The sequence below is a fragment of the Sinocyclocheilus rhinocerous genome, unplaced genomic scaffold (assembly GCF_001515625.1).
Source record: "Sinocyclocheilus rhinocerous isolate Xijiao unplaced genomic scaffold, SAMN03320098_v1.1 scaffold963, whole genome shotgun sequence".
Taxonomy (NCBI): Eukaryota; Metazoa; Chordata; class Actinopteri; order Cypriniformes; family Cyprinidae; genus Sinocyclocheilus; species Sinocyclocheilus rhinocerous.
Window position 1 is genome coordinate 896,087 of NW_015638949.1, and position 22,807 is coordinate 918,893.

The 22,807-nt window shown below is 36.9% G+C and overlaps 1 protein-coding gene across 1 annotated transcript in view; it reads left to right on the top strand.

The window, feature by feature from the left end:
- Window positions 1-3,975: 3,975 nt before the first annotated feature.
- Window positions 3,976-22,807, top strand: part of LOC107750271 (metabotropic glutamate receptor 2-like) — a 41,512-nt gene continuing 22,680 nt past the window's right edge. The window contains exons 1-2 of the mRNA XM_016565581.1: window positions 3,976-4,024; window positions 17,010-17,715. Of these exons, the coding sequence (XP_016421067.1) occupies window positions 17,206-17,715 (510 nt within the window). The 5' untranslated portion in view covers window positions 3,976-4,024; window positions 17,010-17,205. The remainder of the gene's footprint in view (window positions 4,025-17,009; window positions 17,716-22,807) is intronic.

Here is a 22,807-nt window from a genome sequence, read left to right on the forward strand (position 1 = left end):
AGGCAGCAAGTAAATCAGGCACATTCTGAAAATGAGGTAAAACTGTTAATGCAACTAAATGGAGCTTAATCAGACATTTTATTTCATTAACATGTTCTACAGCTTAAGTGTGTTTAAGCTTCAGTAGTGTTTGCTTCAAAACATGAATAATTCATTCTAAATGCTGTCTGTTGCTGTAGAATAGAACTGAAAAAGAGTGAGAATAAAAAGTGCATGTTGTTAATGATTGGAGTTTGTTAATGTGACTATTTTTGTGCCCCCTGCATGCAACTGATTTGTTGTTGTTTTATAAAAGAAAAAATCAATACAAACAAAGAAATGAAGTATACAGGAAATATTCAAGTAAATCAGTATATTTTCTCTTTTTTCCCCATGTATTTTTCTATTTTTCTGTCATTTTTCACAACCTAATTAGGAGAGAAACAGGGTTTTCAGCGTAAGGACTGTTGTTTGTTTTGGATTATATTTTTCTTACTGTGTCAGAATGTTTGAATATCAGTTGTATCATACGTTATTTCATCTTTTGATTGATACTGACAATTACTGATGTTCAGCAGGTCATTTGATCAGTCTTTTACATTGTGATTCTGCAAGAAAGTAAAAAATATTTGTGTAAGGCAAATGGGGATGTGTTTGTGGTTTGTGTGTTCACGTTAACAGCTACTGCAACCTTCTTACTGAACAAAGATATGAAATATACACACTACCATTCAAAAGTTTGTGGTCTGTAAGATTTTTTTAATGATTTTAAAAGTTGTCTCTTAGGCTCACCAATGCTGCATTCACTTGATCAAAAAAGTAAAGTAAAAAACAGTAATATTGTGAAGTATTATAACAATTTAAAATAACTGTTTTCTGTTTTAGTATATATATATAGAGAGAGAGAGAGGGAGATATTTTATTCCTGTGATGGCAAAGCTGAATTTACTGCAGCCATTACTCCAGTCTTAAGTGTCACATGATGCTTCAGAAATTATAATTATATACTTATCTGGTGCTCAAAAAAATACTTTAGTGAATAGAAAGTTCAAAGAACAGCATTTATTTTTAAAAAAATGTTTGCAACATTGCAAATGTCTTTAAATTAAAGTATTAATTTCTCTCTTTTTGTTTCTTTCAAAAAACGTATAAATAAAAATCTCATTGATCCCAACCTTTTGAACCGTTGTGTGTGTGTGTGTGTGTGTGTAGAGCGAGCGAGAGTGTAAAGTTATATCTGTTTAGATGCGTTTGCCATGGACAATACAGATCAATACAAGTGCCTTATCCTAAAGCTCCGGCAGGTTCTCTATCTTCGGAACACTTTGTCAAGCCAAGTCAAGTCACCTTTATTTATATAGCACTTTTAACAATACAGATTGTGTCAAAGCAACTGTATAGCATTAATTAGGAAAATAGTGTGTCAGTAATGCAAAGTGACAATAGTAAACACTAATTTTTCAGTTAAAGGCAGTTCATCATTGAATTCAGTGATGTCATCATCAGTTCAGTTTAAATAGTATCTTTGCAATCATTTACAATCAAGTCAACGATATCGCTGGAAATGAAGTGTCCCCAACTAAGCAAGCCAGAGGCGACAGCGGCAAGGAACCAAAACTCCATCGGTGACAGAATGGAGAAAAAACCTTGGCAGAAACCAGGCTCAGTCGGGGGGCCAGTAATGTAAAATGGTACCATTTGTTAACATTAAAAAGTAAATGCATTAGCTAACATGAACTAATAATCAGCCATATATTTTCTAAAGTATTTATTAAACTTTCGTTAGTAAAAATATAATTATAATAGAATTGTTCATTGTTTGTTAATGTTTGTTCGCAGTGCATTATTTTAATGTTAACAAATAAAACTTAATTGCAAAAAATTTGTAAGTGCTGAGATTGATATGACTAATCTTAAAATATTGTTACTATTCATTATTAGTTTAACTAATGTAATATACACTGCTGTTCAAAAGTTTGGGATCAGTAAGATTTTTCATGTTTTTAAATAAGTTTCTTATGTTCATAAAGGCTGCATTTATTTATTCAAAAATTATATTTTTATTTCTGAAGGATCATGTGACACTGAAGACTGGAGTAATGCAGCCTAAAATCCTTTAACGGATTTGAATATTAGAAATGTGTTAGTGTGTTATGTGTAAGCCAGGTTAAAGAGATGGGTCTTTAATCTAGATTTAAACTGACAGAGTGTGTCTGCCTCCCGAACAATGTTAGGTAGGTTATTCCAGAGTTTGGGCGCTAAATAGGAAAAGGATCTTCCGCCCGCAGTTGATTTTAATATTTTGATATGTTTGTCACAGGATTGCTGTGAGCTTAGTGAAGCACAGAAAAGAAGGAGCATTTGGAGTTATGCTCTTTTTGACCTTGCAATAGTGCTGCTGTAATGAACAACAACCCGAGGCTGAATCTTATTTATACTTATACTCACCACAGTAGCAGTATTACCTGTATGATATTGTTTAATTTGAGTTTGGTTAGTTTTTAAATTCAAAAGAGTACTGAGTCCCTGTCATTTTCCAAGATGTTAGGTAGAATGACAGCTTCAGTCACTATTCACTTTTATTGTATGAAAAAAGAAGCCATGAAAGTGAATGGTGACTGAGGCTGTCAGTCCCTAACATTTCTGCCTTGCATCTCCTTTCCTGTTCCACAGAAGAAAGAAATTCATTGGGGTTCGGAGCAACATGATGGTTAGTAAATAACTGAACTTCCATTTTTGGGTCAACTTTGTCTTTAAATGGTCTGACTTTGCTCACTGCACAGTATGTTCTTTTGTATATCAATTTATTATTTACTAACTCTGTCACTTACAATGCAACGTGTTTAGGATCCATCGAGGAATATGCCATCTGTAAGTAATCTTTTTTTTTTTTTTTTTAAGACGGTGATTTCGCAAGCATATAGTTTCTTGCAAGTTATAAAACGTTGATAAGCAAAGATGGGATGTGACTGGCTCAATGTGTAAAGGGTCAATACACAAACTATGTTCAGTTTGAGAAAATTCTCACGGGAGGTCGTGCCCTCGCGCGCGCTTTCCACTCGTGTTATGTTGAAACTTGTCTATCGACCTGAAATGGGACATTGATCTCATGATGTGTGATTCTGACAAGCCAACCTTAATATATCGCCGTCGCAGACTGGTGCTTGGCCAATTAAACAAAATTGACCCAATCTGACGTCTTTCGGCGTACATATTCTGTGTCTCGCGGAGCAGTTAGAACAGACCGAGTCAAGTTGTTATCAGCATAGCTGTCTCGACAGTTCACGATATGCGGTCAGTGATCGTTTCTGTTACTGGTTAGACATGCCGTTGTAGATGTTTTGTGCCAGTAGTCGGTGAATTGGAAACGCATCTACCATACATGTTCACTTTCGTGTTGTTTTTCAGTTGAAGAAATCCAGTCGATATTTTGAGCTCACCGTTTCAGGGTTAGACATCAAATTAGTGCAAATGCAATCCTATCAGAGCACGCACGCGTACACACGCGCGCTCTTAGAGTCGTCAATATGGCATTAGACTTATGCATAACAGCTTATGCTATGACACTTCAATGCATTTCTGTAACGCTCTGTAATACTTAGAAAAGTTGTGTGCATAGTGAAGCGAGTATTCTTTAGCGTTTTTAAGTAATTCAGTCGAGGGGGTCAAAAAACATCTCAAGGAATCCAATGACGCGCGCGACGCCTTTTCAGCACCACGGACAGTTCCAAGCGCGCACAGCGTCTCCGAGGCGCGCGCTCAACGCAAACTTCACCCGCTGATTGAAACCTGGATTCCACTGCTGGAATTCAGCCATATGTTTTAAATGCGACATTAGAGTAATACGAAACTGTCAGCAAGGATACGAAGAGAATAGAAGGACTTTTAACCGGATGTCTTAGTAGATCCGCCAGGAATCTGTCGATGAGAGGTGAACTGGACAGGACTGTCAGCAAGGATACGAAGAGAATAGAAGGACTTTTAACCGGATGTCTTAGTGGATCCGCCAGGAATCTGTCGATGAGAGGTGAACTGGACAGGTCAGGTAAGATGGTTATCGTCTGATTCTTATCTGTTGATATACATTTCTCATATGTGATTTGTGGAGATCGGTTAGTTCGACAAAAACAGACAGGAATGAACTTAGCGTTGTTAAGGGTTAAAAAGATGTGTGGCATTTTGTCACCTGACACGATCAAGAAATATTAATAACAACAACAACAAATGTCCTCTTTAAAATAAAAAGCATTACATTGTTTTTCATTTGCACGAGTCTTTCTGGTTAAGACGTTTTCAAAAAGGCAACACAAGCGTCACATCAGATGAGCAATCGCACAGGTAACATCTCATCACATATCGCTTTGAATAGCAAAACACTCCCGCTCCGGGGTGTGTCTGGAAACGCATCTCTGGATGTATAGAAAGCGTGTTCCCATACTCCAACTTTATTTATGTAAAAATCGTGGCTTGTTGCGTGTATGTTCAACAGTTTGTGACGTGAAAAGGCAGTGGATATATTTAATCAGCTTCAGATTAACATATCACAAGTTTGTTGACGGTTTACGTGACGAATCTTATTAAAAACTACTTTAAAGGCGTTATACGGTTTAATTTCAACGCTTGTCGACTTTTCCCTCCACCCTGAAACTTCGAGTCGTATTATGAAGTCTTACAAATGTTCTAACGTGTTGCTTTATAACAATTTATAGAAAGCGTGTTCCCATACTCCAACTTTATTTATGTAAAAATCGTGGCTTGTTGCGTGTATGTTCAACAGTTTGTGACGTGAAAAGGCAGTAGATATATTTAATCAGCTTCAGATTAACATATCACAAGTTTGTTGACGTTTTACGTGACGAATCTTATTAAAAACTACTTTAAAGGCGTTATACGGTTTAATTTCAACGCTTGTCGACTTTTCCCTCCACCCTGAAACTTCGAGTCGTATTATGAAGTCTTACAAATGTTCTAACGTGTTGCTTTATAACAATTTGCATTTGATTTAGAATTAAGACACTATCAATGATATTGATATAGCCTACAATGAATCATAAAGTAAAGCGTATAATGCAATGTCTCTTATTCAGTTGTTCATGTGAGATACGCTGTAAACATTTTTATTAAATTTATGTGATATATCATTTGAACAAAATCAGACAGAAGACTCTCTGGCCTTTAGAATATATACATTTTATCCGTCATCGTTTTGCAGGCTATGGTATGGGAACTTGTTTTTTTTATTATTATTATTATTGTGACTGTATGTCCCATTCAAGTTAAAACTTTCTCTCGAATCACAATAATAGCTAACGGTGTTAATTCATGCCCTGGGTTTTGATTGCTGCTTCTCTGAAATGTTTAAAATCATGGTCATATCCAGGCTATATCAGCCTTATATCACAATGTGGAGGTTTGACCACGTCTGCTGTCACCTAAAATGATATCATACGGGAGTTAATATCAACATTATCATCGATTAATTTTTCGCCCCTATTTATGCATTGAATTAAAAATTAATTGCATTAAATATGGAGACAAACACATGCTAACGACCACTATGTGTGTTTTGCTTTGGGCGAGCATGGCAGCCCATGCTATACTCAAGCTGTGGTTTAAAAATAATAGCAACCCATACAGAGACGAACAACCGCTATGGTTAGTTTTAAATAATTCAAGCTCGCGCTGGACATGCTCTTATCTTCTGTGAAGACATTATCGAGAGTCAAGAATCGCGCCACGCAGCAAGTCTCTGCTCACTAGAGTTGGAAAACGAGAACCATAACGGATCCCTGAACCTGAAAATAAACAGAATCACTGAGTTGGAAAAAGGATCACCCTAGTGATCCAGTAAGTAAGTTCAGTTAAATTTGATGGTGACCGTTTGTGGACTGCAGTCTTCAGGTCATTCCATAGATTTTCAATGGGGTTTCAGTCCGGTCTCTGACTATAGGCCATTCAAGGACATTTACCTTTTCTCCTTTAACCACTGGTCAGTTTTGCTGTTGCATATTGGAAGGTAAACCTTCTTCCCATTGACAACTTTCTGGCAGAGGGCAGCAGATTTTCCTCAAGAATTTGACGGTATTTTGCCCCATCCATTTTTCCTTCTATCCTGACAAGTGCTCCATTCGCTGCTGCAGAGAAACACCCCATAACAGGATAGCACCACCTCCATGCTTTACTGTAGGAATGCTGTTTGGATGGTGAGCTGTATTGGATTTCCGCCAGACATTTCGTTTGATGTTGAGGCCAAATAATTGAATTTTAGCCTCATCTGCCTCAGAATCTTCAAGGTGCATTTTGGCAAAGCTCAGTCGTGACTCCATGTGGCCTTTCTTGAAGAGTGGCTTTTTTTCTTGCAACCCTCCCATACAAGCCACATTTGTGGAGAATTTGGGATATTGTTGTCACATGCACACAATGACCACTCTTTGTCATAAATTCCTGCAACTGCTTCAGAGTTGCTGTAGGCCTCTCCTGTCCACAACTTTATCCCAGAGATCTTTTGACAGTGCCTTGCCAGCCATAGTTGATTGTTTGCTTCAGTTGAAAGACGGTTAATTTTTTTATTTACTGATTAAGACCAATTGAATTGCATTTATTTTACTTCAATTATAGGAATTTCTGAAATGTTGAAATCTGAAATGGAGCAAAAGAGAAATAGAGTTAAGGAGTGAGAGAGAGATAAATAAAAGCCAATCCTTCTGGTCTCAGTAATCCAGCAAAGTGGAGACGCCTCTTTGAGCACAGCGAAGCTGTGTTATCACTGCCATGGCATGTAAAAGTGCCTCCTTAGTCCTTATCTGCGAGCAACACAGCCGCATTGAAAATTGATCAACAATAAAACTCAAAATTGCTAACACAGAGTTCAACTAAAGGCTTTTTAGTCTGAACAACAAGCATTTTTGGTGAAGAATTTACGGTGGTGGGATAAGTCACAGATTCTGACAAGTGTCTTAGGCAGGAAATAGTTTAACCTCTTGTGAGATTAATCTGCTACAGGAGTGATTGATAGGTTACAGCAACAAAGATAGTAAAAGTAATGGAGGTGTATTGGTGTGTCACAGTGGCTTTAATGGGAGTATTATCACCTCACAGCAAGAAGGTCTCCGCTTCGAGTCCTTTCTGGGCTGGGAGACCTTTCTGTGAAGAGTTTGGATATTCTCTTTCTCACCCTCATGTCGTTTCAAATGTCTATGGCTTTCTTTCTTCTGTGGAATACAAAAAGAAAATATTTTGAGAAATATCTTAGTGTTTTGGAACGATATGAGGGTGAATAAACGATGACAGAATTAATTTCACAAGAGGACAATGGGCATGACAGTTGAGCGAGTGTTTTCATTAAACGGATATCTTATCACATCTTCATCCCTGATAATCACAGATCATTTTATTAAACTACTACATGATTAACAGATGAAATGATTGTTGTATTAAATGAGGCAGCTTAATTCATTCTTATCGCTTAATAGCAATAATAAAGTTTGGTTTTATTAGCTAAACTTTATGGACAAAGTGAGAACTGAATGATGAATATAATCCACTTCTTCACTGTATGGTTAATGGTGCATTCTTATGATATTTAACTTATCCCAAATAGCAAAGATCGATTTAACGTTAATTCAATGTTGAATCAATGATTTTTGCTAAGTGCAATTCCATTTACAACATATAGCGTTATAGCAGATTCAACACCAATCTGTTGACTGAACTTTTGCGGTAAAAGTGCTGTGTGAATGTCTTCTCACTATGGCAGTCTGAGGTAATGCTAAGATTCTCTGGAATGCATCAGGCACATTCAGTAGCAGATGGTGTGTGTTTCTTGTCAAGCATCTGGTAAAAAACTTACAGAGAAATTCTTCGACCGTGCAGATCCCAGGAGAGACTCGTGCACAGAGACAGGAGGATCTGTGTGTCTTTTGTGCATCTGTGCAATAGGGCACGTGTGTATATATGTGTGTACTTCTGAGAGAAAGTGAGGAAAACTAAAACAAATGCAAATACTTAGAACCAAAGGCGGACATGTAGTAGGGTTTCATTCCAGTGGGTCTGTGCTGTGTACTTTTTCCATCAGGGAGAAATGACCATGTGTGTGTTCACTCACACTCCTGAGAGTATGTGTCAGATAAATACATAATGTGATGTATTAGGGTTGCATTAAAGTGTTTAAAGGCAAAAGGGAAACCCTGTATGAAGCAGCTAATGGGTCTCCAGTGACTCGGACATGAATAATGTACAGGTTTACAGAAGAAGGGGAGAGACCAAATAGAATACAGAGAAGAAGCTTCCTTATGTCCTTGTGTTTGTAAACGACACTACGGACAGTAATTAGAGAGAGTGAGAGACAAAGAAAGAAGCATATATGCAATATATTTTGAAATCAGCTGCGGAAAAGACGAAGAGGTTGCTCAGTTGCATATACAGTATATATATATATATATATATAAATATGAGCAATATCACTCGAGTACGAGAGCGATACCGGCTCTATATCAGCATGGCTGTGATTAGGCCAGAGGCACGAGGCCGCAGGTCGAATGTAACAGCAAAGTTCATCCAGAAGTGAACATTCATCATTTGATGAAATCGAGGCTGTGAGGGATAGAAGTGCAGTGTGTTCAATGTTGTTTAACAACATATGATTTGGCTGACAAACCAACTTTCTGGGGGGAAAAATAAGTAGACAAAACTCCATAAAACAGTTTTGAAAGTTAAGAAAATTACACAATCTAGGACCTTTATAGTAGGCGTGGAACGGTTCGCGGAAAAAAATCGAACCGTATGGTTCTCCACACACGGTTCGGCACGCGCTAGGACCGCGGTTCAACTTAAATCTGACAACGCATCTGTAATATGGTTTGCTATAAATAACACATAAAACAAACAGGGTTCGGCTAATGTGTGTTTCTGTTGATGGATGCGCATTCTGGCTTCCCAATAAATTACAACAACAGCAATGAAAAAAAAACGTGGACAAACCATTCACTCTTGTTCAATGCGAATACCGTATGCTGGAATATGAGCAGTCATTTATTCCGTCATCACCCTGGTACTGATAGCATGTGCATGCGCACAAGTGAGACCTGAACAGCACATGTTGATATCTGTGTTTAAGCTAAACTCATTTAAGCTTTGCCAGTTCAAACATTTAAGAGCCAGAGGACGCGAGCTTGCGCGCGCAGTGAGAGGATTTGTGTGTGCGCTCATCCGAAGCGCGCAAACCCCCGCCTCAGAACGCGCGCAGATATTAAGCTTTCTCTGAAGTATTGTGTTTAAATGGACAAACGTGTTGTTGCTTGAAGTTAGATAGATTATTCTTATTTTCTTTATTTTTATTTGACAGTATAGTTTTTGCCTAAACATAGCACATACCGAACCATACCGAAACCGTGACTCTAAAACCATGATACAAACCGAACCGTGAGTAAGTTGAACCGTTCCACCCCTACTTTATACAGTGTGTGCCATTATAAAACTGTAAGTCTATCCCTCACAGCCTCATTTTCATCCATGTTAAATTCAATATGGCATCTAATCTGATTAAGGTCTATTATTATTACTAGTAGTCTTCTTTTTCTCAAATTATCAACAGACATCCGCAATGAGTCCTTACCATTTGAAATTGGCTTCCTCATAGGTTTTTAGTTCCTGTGGACTTTGAAATATCTGAGAGTTATGTCCGACTGAGGGACTAGGTAAATGAGTTGTTAACTCCAATTGATTCCAGCTTGACCCATTCAGGCCTTTTTATGAACATAATAGTCCGTGAATATAAGAAGAGGCCATTATTCCATTATCTGCTGGTGTCACTCTTGGGCAGTGTTATTTAATATTCTGTAATATTTGTTTAGTTAGTTATAGTTTTATTTATTTGCTTCCTATAAAAATCATATAAAAATTCCTGCCTTGAACGTGAGTAAATATTAAATATTAAAAATATATTAAATATTTGTAAAAATATGCGAATTTGCATATGAATATGCGAATTTGAATACACTCCTGTTTTTCACTGGCCAATCAGATTAGTGGATTAGGAACTAACACTACCGTGCAAAGGCAAAAGGCCATAACTTTGTTCTTAGTCAAAAATGAGTTATTTTTTTGAGAAAATATTGGGTTGTCTTAACAGTAACTTCAAAAAGCCAAGGAGAAACCAAGGCAGAACACTGTATAACACCAGTTACTGCTCTTTGACTTTGTTTTGGAACGCTCAAATGGAGTTACGGTACTCTGCCTTTGTTTAGCCGAGCGTCAATATGAAGTTACTGTGCTGGCCTGGAGTTATACGGTATTCTGCCTTTATTTTACTGTCCATTAAAATCTGCCGTGTTTAAATTACGGTGTAACCTGTGTACTTTCATACATCTGTCGCTGAAGCAATTCATTAGACAAACGAATTAGATAGATCACAATCTAACTGCTCCATATAACAAAGCACTGTAAACAAGCAAAGACTAGATAAATTGGCAGCAAAGTAATTGTAAATAATCTTTAAAGGTGTTTTTTTTTTTTCTTTCTTTTTATTATGCAGATTATTCACTCCGTGCCAGCCTGTCAGTCTGGGGCTGCCCATTTCTAGTTGCATGAGTGTGGACTCGAATGCTGTGAAGGCGTAGTATGCAGCACGATCACACATAAAATCAGTAACAGTTGGCAATTAAATCAATATCCTACCTTTTCTTGTAACTCGATAAAATCCATGGCAATGAACGTCATCAGAGATTCTTAATCAAGCATTCTGAGCATTATTCCTACTTACTGGCATTCACATCAATCCAAAAGTCGTGGAGTGAGCAGTTGTACACACTTGATTGCAATTCCCCTTCAAATGGTGGTTGATGATGTGGCTGCTCAAAGGGCCCTGAGTGAGGTGTTTAAAACCCCATTTGGACAGCAGCCACCAACTCGTTGGATGGTTATCAAATAGCATGCCTGCTGGGTTGTGGCATTACTCACACACACAGTTGTTCGAATTGGATTTATGGTTTAGAGCTACAAATAAAAAGACATTTGTCAGCTTGTCGAAAAATGTACTGCAATCCAGCAATTAGCAGAAATTTAAGTTGTAATTCTGTCAGTTTATTGTTTTCAGCTTTATCACTGCCAGGACGGACTTGGCACAGCGGTGGCCCAAATCTAGCGGAGAAGCTGTCAATTTCTTACGCTTGTGTAATGTGCATTTATCACATGACTAACTGTGGCAAATGGAATTTAAAATTGAGCATTTGGAATTTGATGGCGGTGATATACAGTTTAACTGATGATTGATGTGAACCACTTTAAATAAAGCAACAGGTTGGTCGCAAAAGAACAGGTTATCGCCGAGAGGGATTCTTGGATTGGTATAAAAGTGTGCAGGAGCATACATGCCCTGCTTTCCTGAAAATTTCTGGAAAATGTGGCCTGAAATTCATTTACATAGTTTCTCCTCTCTAATCAGTGCAGAAGAGCCCTTGTATGGAATTCCTCTCTTACCTTTTCCACCTTCAGCCCTGCGGTTACATAAAGATGACCTCTCTCCTAGATGTGCTATTACCATATTCATGCTGCTCTTTTTGCCAGCATGAAATTGAAAATACTGAAATGGATTAACACTTTGTGAGGATCCTCCTCCTCCTTAATGTTGCTCATTCCTTCCTCTCTCTTATTTGCGTTCTGTCTTTCCCTCCTCACTCTGCAGCGGCATCAAATTGAAGAGGCCATCTGGTGAAGCAGAAGATACAAGCAATAGTGGAGAAGGAGTGGAGAGTAGAGAGAGTTGGGGGAAAATTGGACTGGATATTCAGGCAAATTTATGGGTCTTTAATTGCCATGTATTTACATAATTTGAATAAATGTAAATGTAATATTCCACTTCGGCGCAGTTACACGGTGGTTAGAGAGAATTGGCATATCTCTATCATAAATATGCAGACATCTCTGTAAGTGGAGATAAATAAACTACACAGCTTAAAGTCAACATGAAATCAAAATTTATCCAATTTACTTTCTTAAAGGAATAGTTTACTCAAAAATTACATTTTGTCATTACCCTCATGTCTGCTTTCATTCTTCTGTGGTACACACAAAAAAGAAGTTTTGAATAATATTCACTCTTCAATACAAAGAAATGGGGACCAAAAAGGGTTAAAAAAGCACCTAACAATATCATAAAAGTGGTCCATATGACTCATGTGCTGTATTCCAGGTTTTAGGAAGCCATTTGACATACTGACATTTAAGTAATTATTCCTTGGTCACTACTCACTTTCATTATGGAAAAGAGCAGCTTGGACATTCTGCTTAACGTCTCCTTTTGTGTTCCACTGATAGGAAAGGAAGTCATACAGATTTTGAAAAACATGAGGGTGACCGAATCTTTTTTTGGTGATATATTCCTTTAATATTTTTTCTATCATATTTTCTATCAAATATATGTATCAAAATATAAAAATTTGCTCTGCTTCTGAAATATCTCATTTCTGGCTGATGCCACCAATGATCTTTATTTTTCAAAATGTCCCCTCCAACCACCTGCCTTATGAGACAACTTTTCACAATTCAGTTAATACCCTCTAGATAAAACCATGCCCTGCATGTTTTATTGCTGAATATCCTGTTTTATTCAGAAATGTTGTATTACAACAAAGTAAAATGTTTTTCACATTGACTAAAATTTCTGCATTGCTATCAGGACTCTGTAATTTGTGTTTTCTCTTGAAAGCTCAACTAACAAAAGTGGAATGGAAAGTAAATTCTGACACAATGATTTTAAGGGTTCAGAAACTGACTTGAATTGAACTGAATGTCTGACTGAATCTGTCAAAATCCTCCTAGTGGGAAGCAAATGTAAAAGCCTTGTATCCATTGACTTGTTTGCACTTATGCAGGAAGGCTTATAGCATTTACATGTTGTGGTACTCGTGAGAAAATCCAGCGTCTTCAGTATTTTAATTGAACATTTCTCATCTGGTAAACACAAGAGTAAAACATTGAAGAAATATTTACATAGCGTTATTTTTATGTTGTGGTACTCATGAGAAAATACAGCATCTTCAGTATTTTAATTTAACATTTCTCATATCTGGTAAACAAATTGGTAAAATATTGAGGAAATATTTACATGGCATTGTTTTTATTCAAATTATTGTCAGCATCTAGCCTATGTGTGAGATAAGCTGGTGAGATAATGTGTATCATAGGTATGACCAGACATAAAGGGATAGTTCACCCTCACCTTCATGTCATTCCAAACACATTTTGAAAAATGTTGCAGTGTTTGTGCATACAGTGAACGGCCATGGGATCCAGTGTTGTTTTGACCCCAACATTCATCAAAATATCTTGTTTAGTGTTCAGAAGAAAGAAAACCATGCAGGTTTGTATTGACATGAGGGTAAGTAAATGATGACAGAAAGTTCATTTTTGGGTGAAATGTCCCTTTAAGACTTTAAGACGACAAACATCTTTCTATCAACAATAGTGCTCACATACTTACATTCTGACTCCACACTTGTTTTCTTCCACAGTTCTTTGCCATTTGCCCCAGGCCTGATTCCTGTTCATGAATATGGGGCATTTTCAGCACTTTAATATTATACTGCACTCTTCAGCAGAACCTCATTTTACTTTTACATTACTTCTCTCTACCTGTATGGTGTCAGATATTACTTAAAAAGCTTATCATCCAATAAATAAATTATGTTGTTTAGAACAGCGGTCTCAAATAATCTTTATGGTACTGAGGGGATGCGAGTATTAATCCTTAAGAGATGCAGTTCAGGGGATGTATGTCATAAAAAGATATAGCCAATTTACACCAGCTTTACTAGAATTCCCACAGGGACTCCACTCCCATCCTAGCAGACTAGATTGGCCCTTTCAGCCTCACTTCTCTCTCTTGCTCGCTCCCTCTCTCACTTTCCCTTCCTTTCACTCTTGTCTGGCAAGTTTCCATGGAAACAAAGGGTAGGGAGAAGACCCTAATGAGTAAGTGTTACGGTTCTCTTCAAATTCTTTTAATACACTACCAGTCACAAGTTTGGAATAATTTATAGCTAGCTAGATAGCTTGATTTTAAATTACAACAATATTTCACAATATTACTTTTTTTCATTTTTTTTTTTTACTGTATTTTTAGATCCAGTGAATGCCTTGGTGAGCAAAAGGGCCTGTTTTTTTGTTTTCAAAAACATAATAAATTATTTTTTTTAATTATTCCAAACTTTTTGCTGGTAGTTTATGTTCGTCTGACCTAACTAAAAACTTATTTGACGGATATTATCAACACTTTAGCCCTCTATTGTTTCACAAAGTAGCCACAGATTTTTAAAAAAGTTATTTTTCAGTATATTTTCTATTAATCATGGCAGCGGTAATTCATAAAAATATCAAATGATAGGGAAGAGTGTTATATTCAAGCATATATCATGGATGCACATATATAGAGCACACTTTTGGCATTTTAAACCACTGATTCAGCATCTTCCACAACTTTGCACTCCCACTTGGCCTGTAAACTGAACTGTGCTGTGTAAAGTGCATTCGGCACAATTTCTTAAACATGTTTGGACTGTTACCTGATTTGCATAATTCCTTTAGTGAATGAGGTGCCGAACCATTTTAGACTGCACATGCAAATGATGCTATCAGCAGGTGCAATTCATTCTTAGTGAATTCTCCCCTTGAAATATCAACCCTATACTTCAATGTTATGTATGTTTTTATACTAACCAAACATGAGGGTTAAATCAGTGTCGTTTATTTCTTATTTCACTCATTGAAATTCCAGTGGTGTTCAGTTGAAAAGTCATAGTAATGTAAAAGTAAATAACCACCTCAGCATGCAGTCACTCCATACACACTCTTCTCACACACTCCAGGAGCTGAGGCTGCAAACCTCGTAATTATATAATTCACAGCATCCAAAAGCTATACTCCACACCTCTTAGCATGTGTGAAATTAGCGTGTGTGCTCCCCGTTGATATGCTGGCATATAACAGAGAGAGAACAAGCAAAGAAAGAGAAACAAAACTAGGCCTGTTTGGTCAATTTGCTTACTACACGGGGAATCTTTTATAAATCATTTAGTTTTGACATGCATGCTGTAACTGCATTTTTGAAGGTCACTGTCTTTCAGAGTGCAAATATAGGCAAGCTTATGTACTGATGTGTTTGCCGATCGTGTGTGTGTGTGAAGCAGCTGTTGGCTTACAAGCTCTCTGGTAGTGATCCTCTACATAAGTTTATAAGCGAGCTAGCTTTACACTACAGTGGTCACACTGTCCCCTGAGCAGAGAGCCTAACACACACACACACACATACACAAGTGAACAAAGCCCTCAATGGACTAGCCAGGAGCTAAAGGGAAAGGGGCCTTAGGGAGCCCATACCTAGCGCTGTGAGCTAACAAATCCAGCGACCTGATGGAATAACAGAGAAATTCTGAGAAATTCAATTCTGAGAGTTACAGAGAAAATCAGTGCAGCCAAATACTTATATTTCAACTGCACAACAAATTACATTTGAGTCCCTCAGTTAGAGATGTCTGTGCGGCTTACGACCACTGATAAGCAAAGAATAACGCAAATGCTCATGGTCCAATTTCCCCTCAGTCTTAGACAGTTTTTATTGTAACTGCTCACTGAATTGTTTAAAATTAACCGGTCAGATTTGTATCCTAATGATGTGTTGTGTGATTTAAATGTCTTGGAGTCTTATTACTGATGTAAAGAATTTGAAACAATTACATTTAACAGTGCAATAAAACAATGGTGTTTAAGATTGTTACACTTGCCATCTTCTAGTTCCTCTGCCTTGATGTTATGGGAATGTGTTTGGTTCATAGACAATTTAACATGATACTTGCATGCTAGATTGTGCAAATTGCTTGCATACTGCATGTCGCACTTGGAAATGTTTTTTTCTTTACAATAATAAATTGTGAACTTTAATCAAATGCCTTTTAATTATAGCTCAATTCAGTATTCAATAAATGGCAATAAAACAAGTCTAAGTAACTCAATTAAATCTCTAGCTGCATGCTATAGCATGTTAGATGTAATGTTTTTTTTAACCACATGTAATATATGGTGTTGGTGCAATGCAAAAAATAATTTTCTTACTCCGTATTTTTGTCTTATTTTCCAGTATATATATCTAAACATTCTTAAATCAAGATACATATACCTGAGATGCAAAATAATTTAAAGTATTAAGTCTTTAAAAATTAAGAGAGTTTATGCCTAAAACAACCCTCAAAATACCTAGAAAATTTGAAAAATTCAAAATGGCTAAAAAACTGAATTCAAATAAAAAACAAGGTTAGAAAGAAAGAAAGCTCATAAATAAAGGTAATTTTATCCCATTGGCAGATATTTGTTCTTGTTTTCAGCATAAGATTAAGAAATGTTTTATAAGTATTTTTATTGTCATTTTCTAGTTAACTACTGTTAACAAATGGAAGCTTATTGTAAAGTGTTTCCGATTTCTTTTTGAGAAAGGCAACAAAACTTCGCTTCAATTTTCGCCACAATAATAACCCCAAAACTCCACTATATGAGAGAAAGGCTGCAAAATCCCAACATAGCTGAACAATGAACATTAAATATTGAGTTTCTACTTTTTCATCTTGCTTAAAAACACATGAAATAACACTTAATTTCAACATTTACTCCCCCCATCCAGCCCCACGCAATGCACGTTGGGAACTAGAAATCCCCTTTCCAGATTCAGCAAAGCTGCATTAATGTTAAGGAAATTATTAATGTGGTTCCAATACAAATGGATTATGTAATCCGCTATTTTACCAATTTACCAAGTACTGTAGATTGTGAAGACATTTTTACGAATTGTGTCGCTGTAGCCCATTTTAATTAAGTAGAAAAAAAGTGCATGGGACAAATTAGATTTTATTGAGGGTTCACGTCCCCAAGCTTATTCTTCACTGTTCTCTTTAAAAAACCGACCCATGAGCAATGGTAAATCACAGCAGTTGTTGTGTATTGCAGTGCAGGATCTAATGCTTGCTTTTTCTCTGTTTGATCCACAGATTGTGATCTTCACTAACTCCCCTAACAGGCGGGAGATGGCGATGATGCTTGAGCTTGAGTTTGCCTACGCCTTCTTACAAGCGCACTGAAGTGTCTAAAGTCTTCCCTTTAGCACGGCTTGAGCCCAATCCCTTTCCAACAAGTGAGACTGCTAAATAGGGATTGACCTGTAAAGTGTCCAGATCTTTGAGCACCATGGCTCAGAGGTCAACTCATTTCAGAGCTCACGGTCCCTCCTGGCCGCTTCATCTCACTCTACTGCTGCTTCTATTGGCCAGGACACACCAAGCTTTGGCTATCCCAGGTTACAACACTGACACTTCCAAGAAAGAGATCATAATCGAGGGGGACCTGGTGATTGGAGGCCTGTTTCCTGTTCATCAAAAGGGGGAGGGGGCTCAGGACTGTGGCCGAATCAATGCACAAAGAGGGATTCAGAGACTGGAGGCGATGCTGCTAGCCCTAGACAAGATCAATCAAGATGATCAGATTTTGCCCGGGGTAACGTTAGGTGCCCACATTCTGGACACTTGCTCTAAAGACACGTACGCACTGGAGCAGTCACTTGAATTTGTGCGCGCTTCGCTTACGAAAGTGGATGATAGTGAGTACACGTGCCCGGATGGATCCTACGCCATCCATGACGATGTTCCACTTGCAATCTCTGGAGTGATTGGAGGCTCCTACAGTGATGTATCCATACAGGTACTGTTTCCCGTCTCCTATGTTAATTAATCTGCTTGTTTGTTTTCTTCCAGCAAAATTTCCTGATAATCAGATAATATGTCGTGATGTAACAAGTCATAAATGTGCATGAGGATTCATTTGCATGTATATTATGTTTATCACACTATGGCTGTCATTCAGCCGTATGCACAAACCTGCCGTTTAATTCAGTTAACCCTAACCCAGTTAACTAAGCCTTTAAGTGTCAACTTACTAAGTCATATTTTTGGGAGTGAAAACTGACATTTATATGTATTTTATGTGAGTTTTCTGCTATACTGTTATAAAGATTTACAAGGTGTCCGAAATTCTTTTTGGCTATATAAATATCAGAAACTGCACCAAATTGAAAATTTTACTCAGTATGGGCCTCTGAATATAGTTATTTTTTCTTCTGGAGTTTAAACTCCATTTTCTTCTTTATCGTGTATGAGCCATGAAAGCCTGATGTATCAAATATGATACTCAACAAAAACACATATGCATTTTTTTTTTAAAGATTTTATCTAAAGGTTCAATAAACGGTTCTATTTTTAAATATAATTTTATATATTATTTCAAGACTTTTAACATTTTAACCATTTTAATATTTGTATTTTTTATGCCAGGCTTTACAGGGTTAAGCAAACAAGAAGATAATAATGTTTTTTTTTTTTTAAATTTAAGGGGGTCTGAATACTTTCCGTACCCACTGTATATATTAGTGTGAACATAACTAGATATCTTTCACTTTTAAAATCTCTCTTCTGTGGGTTCATACTGCAGCATTTAGTAAGACAAATTTGCAGTCTCTTAATGAGAAAGAATAGTGCTAATGTCTGGCTACCTGTCATCCATATGCTCAACCCATCCAATTTGCGACCAACCATGTGGCGGTGTTTCCTGACATTCACTGGGATGTCAGGAGCAGACGGGCTGCAGATGCTAGCTTTAAGGAATCAGGACAGTGACAGCTTGATTACACTCTCCACAGATCTGCTCTCTGAAGATCTAAGTATGCTAAAGAGAGAGTGACACTGAAGAAAAAGTGTAAAATGCGTAATAAATTGACTTGATCAACATTCCAACATTATGAAAGTTCATGCACTAATGAAAGTTCATATATACTCTATCATGGAAAAATCAGACTAGAAGGCAGCTGTGCTAGCGGATATTTGCTGCATTCCTGAAACCTTTATAGTATATTTTGTATCAAAAACTAAAAATAATTTATAGCATTTTAGTTCAGTTTGTTTTTGCAGTTATTCTAGTTGTTATTTGTATTTTAATTGATAACGATGCTTTTAATTTAATTTAGCTTTTGTTAATGACATTGCATCCAACATTATTTGTGCCACAGATATAAATTGTGTGGCTTTTTGAGGAGCGGTATAATGTTTTTTTTCTAAGTAACCCTTCGGTTACACAACAAGAACAAATGCCAAATTTGTCATGGACATCGAACTTGGAGCAATGCATCGTGGCATGCCAAGGTTGAAAATGTGCATATTTTCCTCACACAATGATATTGTATGGATTCAAAAACGAATGGAATATAGCACATAATAGTATATATAATAAGTGTGTGGGGGGGGGTACTTCTTTAAAGGAAATTATGGTTATGGAAATTATGGCGGGAAAATGGCACAGGAACAGGGAATCCCCAGTGACATGCTTTAGAAGATGGCGGCTAGATGAGTCTCACTCACACTAACCCTTCAAAAAAGAGCTCTCTCTACTGCCCAGTGTCCCTTAATAGCATGCGGAAAGAAACCGTGCATGCGACATATGCGTGAAACACCCCAACAGACTCCTGACATGAAGAAAACAGGAAGATAAGCAAGATAAATAAAAACAACGAATAGAGACTAAAGGAAAAAGCAAAGCAAAAACGAGTGGGAGAGGAAAGGAATTTCTGTACAATGATGAAATAAAATTTCATACACTCAACTCTCTCTCTTTCTTCTTGTCTATTTTTTTCTGCATTATTAATGCATTCCGTGTCCCTGTGAGGGCACTGCAGTAATTATGAGAATGAACAAATTTCTCCATCTCAGCTAATGACTCATATACTTTAACCAGAGCATGTATCTGACTGTCAATGATTTGAATGTGTTATTTAAAATCCTCCATTCATTAGCCAACACTGTTCTGTTGGGGGGATAAATAGTTAACTTGTTATTTAATTTCAGTAAGGCTTAAATTGTCAAATGTACTATTGGTAACAAGCACCTAATTACCTGTCACACCAAAAGCAACAATTCAAGAATTTTACAGTAATAAGGCAAGAAATCTCTCTCTCTCTCTCTCTCCAACCCCCCCCATTTTTAGAAGAAAGAAGGTTCTTTTTGCCAATTATATTTTTTTTACTGTGTGAAAATCATAAGTTCATTTTTGTGCCATTCATAATGTAATTGAAAATACCTTTTAAATTCTTGAATTTGAATTGAAGTAGAAAACAGTATGCAAAACTGTAAATGTAAGGAAGTAAAATTAAAATAATTAAAAAATCTAAATAAAACTTAAATTCAAAGAAAAGTTATTTTTTCTTCTGGAGTTTAAACTCCATTTTCTTCTTTATCGTGTATGAGCCATGAAAGCCTGATGTATCAAATATGATACTCAACAAAAACACATATGCATTTTTTTTTTTAAGATTTTATCTAAAGGTTCAATAAACGGTTCTATTTTTAAATATAATTTTATTTATTATTTCAAGACTTTTAACATTTTAACCATTTTAATATTTGTATTTTTTATGCCAGGCTTTACAGGGTTAAGCAAACAAGAAGATAATAATGTTTTTTTTTTTTTAAGTTTTGAGTTATTTTTTTTTTTCACAAACCTGCCGTTTAATTCAGTTAACCCTAACCCAGTTAACTAAGCCTTTAAGTGTCAACTTACTAAGTCATATTTTTGGGAGTGAAAACTGACATTTATATGTATTTTATGTGAGTTTTCTGCTATACTGTTATAAAGATTTACAAGGTGTCCGAAATTCTTTTTGGCTATATAAATATCAGAAACTGCACCAAATTGAAAATTTTACTCAGTATGGGCCTCTGAATATAGTTATTTTTTCTTCTGGAGTTTAAACTAACTCCATTTCTTTATCGTGTATGAGCCATGAAAGCCTGATGTATCAAATATGATACTCAACAAAAACACATATGCATTTTTTTTTTAAAGATTTTATCTAAAGGTTCAATAAACGGTTCTATTTTTAAATATAATTTTATATATTATTTCAAGACTTTTAACATTTTAACCATTTTAATATTTGTATTTTTTATGCCAGGCTTTACAGGGTTAAGCAAACAAGAAGATAATAATGTTTTTTTTTTTTTAAGTTTTGAGTTACTTTGTTTTTCCGTCTGTAACAAAAATAGTTCTAAACAAAGAACCGTTATGTATCTATAAGCAACACAATATGGTGTTTCATTCCTGAGCAATTTTGTGTTTATATTTTGTGTTTATATATATATACAGTGGGTACGGAAAGTATTCAGACCCCCTTAAATTTTTCACTCTTTGTTATATTGCAGCCATTTGCTAAAATCATTTAAGTAATTTTTTTTTCCTCATTAATGTACACACAGCACCCCATATTGACAGAAAAACACAGAATTGTTGACATCTTTGCAGATTTATTAAAAAAGAAAAACGGAAATATCACATGGTCCTAAGTATTCAGACCCTTTGCTCAGTATTTAGTAGAAGCACCCTTTTGATCTAATACAGCCATGAGTCTTTTTGGGAAAGATACAACAAGTTTTTCACACCTGGATTTGGCGATCCTCTGCCATTCCTCCTTGCAGATCCTCTCCAGTTCTGTCAGGTTGGATGGTAAACGTTCGTGGACAGCCATTTTTAGGTCTCTCCAGAGATGCTCAACTGGGTTTAAGTCAGGGCTCTGGCTGGGCCATTCAAGAACAGTCACAGAGTTGTTGTGAAGCCACTCCTTCGTTATTTTAGCTGTGTGCTTAGGGTCATTGTCTTGTTGGAAGGTAAACCTTAGTTCCAGTCTGAGGTCCTGAGCACTCTGGAGAAGGTTTTCATCCAGGATATCCCTGTACTTGGCCGCATTCAACTTTCCCTCGATTGCAACCAGTCGTCCTGTCCCTGCAGCTGAAAAACACCCCCACAGCATGATGCTGCCACCACCATGCTTCACTGTTGGGACTGTATTGGACAGGTGCCTGGTTTTCTCCACACATACCGCTTAGAATTAAGGCCAAAAAGTTCTATCTTGGTCTCATCAGACCAGAGAATCTTATTTCTCACCATCTTGGAGTCCTTCAGGTGTTTTTTTAGCAAACTCCATGCGGGCTTTCATGTGTCTTGAACTGAGGAGAGGCTTCCGTCGGGCCACTCTGCCATAAAGCCCCGACTGGTGGAGGGCTGCAGTGATGGTTGACTTTCTACAACTTTCTCCCATCTCCCGACTGCATCTCTGGAGCTCAGCCACAGTGATCTTTGGGTTCTTCTTTACCTCTCTCACCAAGGCTCTTCTCCCCCGATAGCTCAGTTTGGCCAGACGGCCAGCTCTAGGAAGGGTTCTGGTCATCCCAAACGTCTTCCATTTAAGGATTATGGAGGCCACCGTGCTCTTAGGAACCTTAAGTGCAGCAGAAATTTTTCTGTAACCTTGGCCAGATCTGTGCCTTGCCACAATTCTGTCTCTGAGCTCTTCAGGCAATTCCTTTGACCTCATGATTCTCATTTGCTCTGACATGCACTGTGAGCTGTAAGGTCTTATATAGACAGGTGTGTGGCTTTCCTAATCAAGTCCAATCAGTATAATCAAACACAGCTGGACTCAAATGAAGGTGTAGAACCATCTCAAGGATGATCAGAACAAATGGACAGCACCTGAGTTAAATATATGAGTGTCACAGCAAAGGGTCTGAATACTTAAGACCATGTGATATTTCAGTTTTTCTTTTTTAATAAATCTGCAAAAATGTCAACAAATCTGTGTTTTTCTGTCAATATGGGGTGCTATGTGTACATTAATGAGGAAAAAAAATTAACTTAAATGATTTTAGCAAATGGCTGCAATATAACAAAAAGTGAAAAATTTAAGGGGGTC